Below are 7842 nucleotides of genomic sequence, written 5' to 3' on the forward strand. Positions count from 1 at the left end.
GGAAGAGGAACATTTAATTTAGAAATGAAATTCACCCCAAAAATCTTAGTTTACTCCCTGTAGACTGGTTATAATCTTTACCAAGTACAAAGCAAATGACTAAATATGTTTGCAATTTAAATAATTCTGTATCTTTTTTTCCAGCTGGAATATTACGAAAAGGTTATTTCTTCTTTAGCATTTGGGAATTCCAAGTGTTAATTAGCTGTTTGTTTGGCTTGAAAAATGCATTTCAGATGTTGATTTGTACAGGTCTCTTGCTTTATCTGTGAATATTGAAAGATAATTTATTTGCTTTCTTCTGTACTTTCTCCACAAGGCAGAGAAAATTGCCTCTCAGATGATCACTGAGGGGCGAATGAATGGATTTATTGATCAAATTGATGGAATCGTTCATTTTGAAAGTAAGTACTTCTATATACACATCCTGTCTGAAAATTTTCCTTTCTATGGTTTGTGTTTTTATAATTCTGCACAATCAAGTAATGAGAAGCTGTGACAGTGTATCGCAGAATTTTGTGCCAATTGGTTAATTGGACAAAACCACCTTGGTTTTGTGAAGAAGAAATTGGTTGACCAATTTCTTGGAGGTCTTTGCAGAAATATATAAAGGAGGACTGTTGGGTGTACTGTATGTACTAAGATTTCCTGAAGGCATTTGATAGGTACTTCTGCACAGGTTGGACTGGCTAGACTTGTACCCATTGTGGTTGAGAAGAATGAGAATGGAGTTGATTGAAACATGCAAGATTCTAAGGGGTTTCGACAGGGTGGATGTGGAGATGACGTTTTCTCTTTTGGGAGAATCTGGAACTATAGGTCATTGTTTTAAAAATAAGCTGTTACCCATTTAGGATGGTGAGGTGATACTTGTTTTTTCTCCTGTGGGTTTGCTTCCAGTGCCCCTTGGGGGAACTTTCAGAGTCTTGAATATATTTAAGGCAGAGGTAGATGTCAACAGGATTTTTGACTATGGGAGACAAGTTACTATTAGTTTAGTTTTACTTTCAGTACAGTGGTCAAAGAAGCAAATTTGTCTTCTTAATTGTATCTTCCCATCTTCTGTCCTCTTGCAAATTTAAATGACCCGTGTGCCTTCACAAAACTCTGGGTCATCCTTTTAGGCAATTTCCCACTTAATTTTCTGGTGTTGGCAAACTTGGATACCTTGCACTATCTTTTTATCTAAACCATTAACATGGATATAAAATGGCTGAAGGCCCAGTACCGATCCTTTAGGCAACATAAGGAGCAACACGCTGACCTGAAAATGACACGTTTATTACTAGTTTCCATTTTCTACCTTTCTGTGCTAATGTGTCACTTCCAACTTTTGGGCTCTTTGAATGGTATGTTATCAAATGTCTTTTGAAAATGTGGATATTGTATGCTTACTGGCTAACATTCCTCATCAATGCCCCGATCCACTTATTTACCCTGCCTGTTACTTCCTCAAAAACACTCCTGGACGTGTCAAAAGATGTTTAAATCATATGGACTTTGCTTCAAAATGTTATGTGCTTAAGTGCTTTTTACAATAGTCCTAATAATGGATTCTAGTATTTTTAAATGTCAGGCTAACTGGTTTCCATTTTTTCTTTTCCCTTCCAATCTACTGGGAATATTTGAGGATCTGAGAATTTTGTATAATCATAAGTAAACAGGATTAGATGCAGTCCACTAGGCCACCAAAGCCTGACCCACCATTCAATATGATCAGGGATCTCTTCTGTGCCTGTTCCCTGATAGACCTCTGTTGTGACTTTGAATGAGCCTCACAGATACTGGAGCTGTAGACATAAAAGGTCTTTATTCAGTGCAAACAGACATTTAGGAGCAGACCTGCTGGGAGAATCTCTCAGTATAATCTCTCTGAGCTCAAAGAACATTGAGGCTTTATACTCGTTGAATACAAAGATGATATCCGATCTTAAATACAGTTTCATTGGATACAAGTACATGGTTTCCTTCAACATCTTGGGTGCAGACAAGTAATTCTGTAAAATTACCTATCTATAATGAAAGCACATCTCAACTGATGAGAAGACTTCTGCATATTCAAACACTTTTAGGATCCAGACACCAAAATAGCTGCCTTTTACACTGCATTGAGAGATGGCTCTGTTGACGATGGTGTGCTTTCATGCAGCTATCCTTGTCCTAGATTGGAGGCTGATTCTCATTTGTATTAATAGCTGCTATCCACACAACCCCTGATTTAAAATTGACATTTCAAGCCCTAACATGGCTGATGCGTCCCAAGCCTCATCCCATTTTCTGCTAGTTCCCCAATAGCCCTTAATTCTCTGATCTTTCAAAAGTATTATATACTTCCTCTTTAAGTACTCCCAAGAGCTGGCCTCCAAAACCCCCTCGGGTAGAGAATTCCAGAGGTTCACTGCTCTCTGCAAGAAGTTATTCCTGCACACCTCAGTTTTAAATGAACACCCCATTCGAGATTCTCCTACTGGTGGAAATATTTCATCATTTACCCTGATATGCCCCTCAAGATCTTAAATTACAAGTGGAAAAAGTTTCATTATATTCCTGGCTTATGCTTTCTAAAACATTGGGGAGTCAGAAGATATGTCTACAGGATACTAATCTTTGGCCTGTTCTTAGTCTCAAATTTTTCAGTTACGTTTCTGACCTATGGTGCTTAGACTCTGGAGGTAGTTTTTGCCTGTCACTTGTGTGGTGCGAATGTTATTTATCAGCCCATGTCCACATATTGTCCAGTTCTTGCTGCATGATGGCATAGATGGCTTCATTATTTGAGGAGTTGCAAATGGAACTGAACTGTGGGCAGTTATCTGCTCAGTTCACATTTGTAATCTTATGGGCAGAATGGCATTGATGAGGAAGCTGAAGATCCCCTGAGAAGCTTTCGCAGTAATGAGTTGATTCATCTCCAGCAACTGCAACCATCTTCCTTTGACACCAGCCAGTGGAGTATATGTACTTCAATTTTATTATATCTCTTTGGTGCTTAAGTTCAGTAAAGTGCTGCTTTGTATCAATAGTATTCACTCTAACCTGGCTCTGGAATTGAGCTCTTTTTGCACGTTTGGATCAAAGCTGTAATAGTGGGCCGGAGCATGCTCAGTTCAGACTGCTCCTCGTGCTAGTCTCCCTTCTCCTCGTGAGTCAAATTGCATTCAGAGCTCGTTCCTGCAGTCATTCTGTGAAGCAGAGAGGTTTATGAGCAGTGACTGGATCTTAGAGGATTCTGAGGCCCCATCTCCAGACTGCCCCAGTGACCTTTTGACAGCTCACTTTTGTCAAAGGGCTGACAAGTTTAATTGTATCTAAACACCTCTGATAAAAACATTAAGTTTCTTTTCTCCTGCATTTTACTTATCTTTCAATTCAGATTGGCAGCTTTGGCTGGTGTAAAACTGAGAGAGGGGCTGCAAAATTCATCCAGCCCTTCGTCTCAGCACAACTGCTCCAGATAGATGGTGGCTCTCCACTGAACCACCAGCCAGAATCCTAGATCTGGCCAACATGTGGAACCAAGGTCCAGGTGTAACCCAAGCTGAGCATCAGTGAGCCAGGTATTGGTCAGTAAGTGCGACTTGATAGTACTATCAAAAAGACTTCTCATCATTGCTGACGATTGAGAGTAGACTTATGTGGTGCTTAATGGCTGGTTTGGATTTGCCCTGTTGTGTAGATTTAGCCATTCTGGATGTTGTAGTCAGAAACAGTACTGCAAGGCACAATTGATAAAGATTCAACCAGGCAGTGCCATTAGGTGAAAAGACTGTAAATGTCAGGATGTCTTATTTGAAATGCAGTTCTCCCTAATAGAATATAGAGGAAATGGACAAATTTAAATTTGTCCATCTATTCTGATCTTTTGGTGGAAGATTATAATCGGAAGGACTTCTTTTGTGTAAAATTAAGTTGTCTACATTTTTTAAATGAATGGAAGGTATATAAAAGAAAAACTATAGATGTTTAATTCAGCGTATTGAAGGTGAGTTAATGTTCATTTGAACCACACTATCATCGTCTGAGAACAGTGGATGTGCTTAAATTAGTCTATTTTGTGTGTGTTTTATTCCCTTAGTTGGTGGTGGGTGCTGGGTAAACCTCATTGCAACAGTGGCCTCTGAATTGCACAAAAACAAACTCTTATTAATTACCTTTTGCCTTTTATCCCCTAATTTTCATCCTTTGCCAGTTTAGTTCCAAGACTATGTACTCCATCTAGATGATGGTTAAATGAATAGTTGACTGATTAATAGGACTGTTCTTGCAATTATGCTGCCTTTACCAGGAATACACAAATGCAGGAGTTCCAGCACTAGTCATCAGATCAGGAGTTACAGTAATGTTACATTGGCACCGTACAGTGCTCAAATAGTGAGAAGTTGAAAGGTGTTGGTGTCCAGAGGGACCTGGATGCCTTTGTGCACATATCACTGAAAATTAACAGGTATAGGGAACAAATAGAAAGGACGCATGTTGGCCTTTATTGTAAGAGATTTGGGTGCAAGAGTAAAGACATCTTGCTTCAATTATATAGTTTTGGTCAGACCTGCATCTGGAATATTGCGTATAAGTCTATGGTCTCCCTTCCTAAGGAAAGGATATACTTACTTGCAACCGAGGGAGCACAGAAAGGTTCACCAGATTAATTAATTCATGGGACTGGGAAGGTTTTTCATATGAGAAGCAGAGTAGGTATATACTCTGAATTTAGGAAAATGTAAAATCTCATTGAAACATAAGATATTCTTATGAAGCTTGATGGCAGATGTGGGGTTGATGTTTACCCTGGCTAGGATATCTAGGACCAGAGGTTACAGTCCCAAAATAAGGGGTTGACCATTCACAACTGAGCTAGAAAGAAATTTCTTCATCCAGAATGGTGAATCTTTGGAATTCTCTATCTAGGATGGCTATGGAGGCTCAATCACTGATTATATTCAGGATAGAGATCAATAGGTTTTTGGACCTTAAGGCAATCAGTGGATATGAAGTAGGTGTAAGAAAGTGATACAGAGATAGAGAATCAGCCGTGATCTTGCTGAATGGCCGAGCAGGATCAAAGGCCTAATGACCCACAAGTTCTCTCGATATTCTTGCGTTCTAAACCAGCAGACCTTGGAGGATATTTTCTGTCATTGGAGTACTTGCAAGACTAAAACATTTGTCTTATTCTTCCAGCTCGGGAAGCTTTGCCTACATGGGACAAACAAATCCAGTCCCTTTGTTTCCAAGTGAACAATCTCCTGGAGAAGATCAGCCAGGCTGCCCCTGAGTGGACGGCACAGGCAATGGAAGCTCAGATGTCACAGTAATGGCCTGACACAAATGTATGGAATTGCAGCCACCACCATGATTCAGTTGCAACCCCTCCCCACCTCCCCCCCCCCCCCCCATATTTAAAAGATTGAATCTAATTTTTTTTCCAGAACTTATTTTGCAATTGAAGTTATTGGAAGTCATTTTATTTTCAGAATAGGAAGTTAAGTGTTTCTGCATTGCTCGTGGAAGTATTTTCTTCAATAATCCTGGATCCATTCATGGGGGTTATCTATGAATGCAGCAATTGAGATTTGTTCAGTGAATTTGGTTGCTCTTTATTGAATTCAGAAGACTGTAGTTCAGTTTGCTATAAACAGTCTGGTTTAATTGAGAAACTGCAGAACTTCATCTTTGACGCTTTATTGAAGGAAGCCAATCCAGATTGTTTGGGAATTGTTTGCTGAAGTCTGAAGACAACAACAGATTGGATCTGTGCTAACACAAGTTGTTCAAGAAAATAAACTCTTCCCAAAGCAGTTAGTGACATGGACTGTATTACTTTGAAAATGTCCTCTTTTCCACTTAATTAACTGTTTATTAAATAATAACTTTGCTAGAACTAAAAACTAGGGTTTACAGATTTTGTTTTTAAAAAAAAATAAAATCAAAGGTTGATTTTGGTTTTCAAAATGAGTGATGCTCATGTTTGTGAATGTTAGTTGTACTTGATGCTACTCTGCAAGGTATCATTCATGTTAGATAGTTGTCCATGGCTCCTGAATAAAGAAACCTTGCTCTCCTAAACATCAGAAAGACATCTTAGTGCCACTTTCTGCACCAACAAATTTGTAAGCATTTGTTTGAAGCAGATAATCCAATGAATAACAGATATACAACAGGATAACAGAGTTTCAACTTGCAGTTAGGAGTGGGAGCTTTGAAAAGAGGTGAGCCTCTGTGTATGTGTGTGTGTGTGCTTGTGAGTTTCACCTTGCAAGAGTCTACAAAAGGCACATATGCAAATTGTTACTAGTTGATTGGCTAATTAATAGCAGCAAATAAAAGGAAGGTAGGTATAAGCAGAGTGGCCATTTTGGGAATGGCCATTGTATGAGTGGACCAGGGTTAGAGTGGAACACTTGGGGCTTTGGTTCAAGAGGCTTCAGCAAGAGGAGGTGGGGCTAAGTCTCTGGTAAGTTTCTTTCTTTGGTTTTTCCTTTAGTGCCAGGCTATAGTAGTTAAAATGGCTCCAAGATCAGTGCTGTGTTCCTCTTGTGAGATGTGGGAGTTCTGGGAAACCTCCAGACTCTCTGATAGCTACATCTGCACGAGGTGCATCCAGCTGCAGCTCCTTACAGGCCATGTTAGGGAACTGGAGATGCAGCTGGATGACTTTTGGACTTTTGGCTCCTCTGGGATAACGAGTTCATAGATAAGAGCTACAAGGAGGCAGCCACTCCTAAACTGCATTCGTATTTTAATCTTAGAAGTATCAGGAACAAGGGTGATGAATTTAGAGCATGGATTAGTGCATGGAACTACGACGTTGTGGCCATTACAGAGACTTGGCTGTCGCTAGGGCAGGAATGGCTGCTGGATATTCTGGGGTTTAGATGTTTCAAAATTGGCAGGGACACGTAAAAGATGTGGGGGGGGGTGATTTTGCTGATCAGGGACAGTGTCACAGCTGTAGAAAGGAAAAACTTCCTGGAGGGATCAGCTACTGAGTTAGTGTGGGTGGAAGTCAGAAACAGGAAGGGAGCAATCACTCTATTGGGAGTATTCTACAGCACCCCCCCCCCCCCCCCAAGTAGCAATAGAGACACCGAGGAACAGATCGGGAGGCAGATTTTGGAGAGGTGCAGAAATAACAGGGTTGTTGTCATGTGTGATTTCAACTTCCTTAATATTGATTGGCACCTCCTTAGTGTAAAGGGGATAGATGGGACAGAGTTTTTTTGGTATGTACAGGAAGGATTCCTGACACAGTATGTCGACAGGCCGACTAGAGGAAAGGCCATTCTGGACCTGGTACTAGGCAATGAGCCTGATCAGGTTTCAGATCTCTCGGTGGAGAGCATTTTGGAGACAGTGACCATAACTCCTTGACCTTACCATAGCCTTGGCGAGGGGTAGGAGCAGACGATATGGGAAAGTATTAAATTGGGGGAGGGGGAATTATCATGCTATTAAGCAGGAACTTGGGAGCGTAAATTGGGAAAAAGAACAGTTCTTGGGGAAGTGCACAATGGAAATGCGGTGGTTGTTTAGGGAGTACTTGCATGGGGTTCTGGATAGGTTTGTCCCATTGAGGCAGGGCAAGGATGGTAGAGTGAAGGAACCGTGGTTGACAAGAGATGTAGAACATCTTGTCAAAAGAAGAAAGAAGCTTACCTAAGGTTTAGAAAACAAGGATCAGACAGGGCTCTTGAGAGTTACGTGGTAGCCAGGAGGGAGCTTAAGAATGGATTTAGGAGAGCTACAAGGGGGCATGAGAAGGCCTTCGCAAATAGGATTAAGGAAAACCCCAAGGCATTCTATCCGTATGTGAAGAATAGGAGATGACTAGAGTGCGGGTAGGAC

The 7842-nt window shown here is 40.7% G+C and overlaps 1 protein-coding gene across 2 annotated transcripts in view; it reads left to right on the forward strand.

The window, feature by feature from the left end:
* cops4 (COP9 constitutive photomorphogenic homolog subunit 4 (Arabidopsis)) overlaps window positions 1–6059 on the forward strand; it is a 37921-nt gene extending 31862 nt beyond the window's left edge. The window contains exons 9-10 of one of the 2 annotated variants that reach the window (XM_052039045.1): window positions 320–404; window positions 5179–6020. In XM_052039045.1, coding sequence (XP_051895005.1) covers window positions 320–404; window positions 5179–5312 — 219 coding nt within the window. In that variant the 3' untranslated portion in view covers window positions 5313–6020. Of the gene's footprint in view, window positions 1–319; window positions 405–5178 lie in introns of both variants that reach the window. The other variant, XM_052039054.1, reaches the window with a different exon arrangement.
* Window positions 6060–7842: the final 1783 nt, after the last annotated feature.

Source organism: Pristis pectinata, chromosome 2, assembly GCF_009764475.1.
Source record: "Pristis pectinata isolate sPriPec2 chromosome 2, sPriPec2.1.pri, whole genome shotgun sequence".
In the NCBI taxonomy this organism is placed as follows: Eukaryota; Metazoa; Chordata; class Chondrichthyes; order Rhinopristiformes; family Pristidae; genus Pristis; species Pristis pectinata.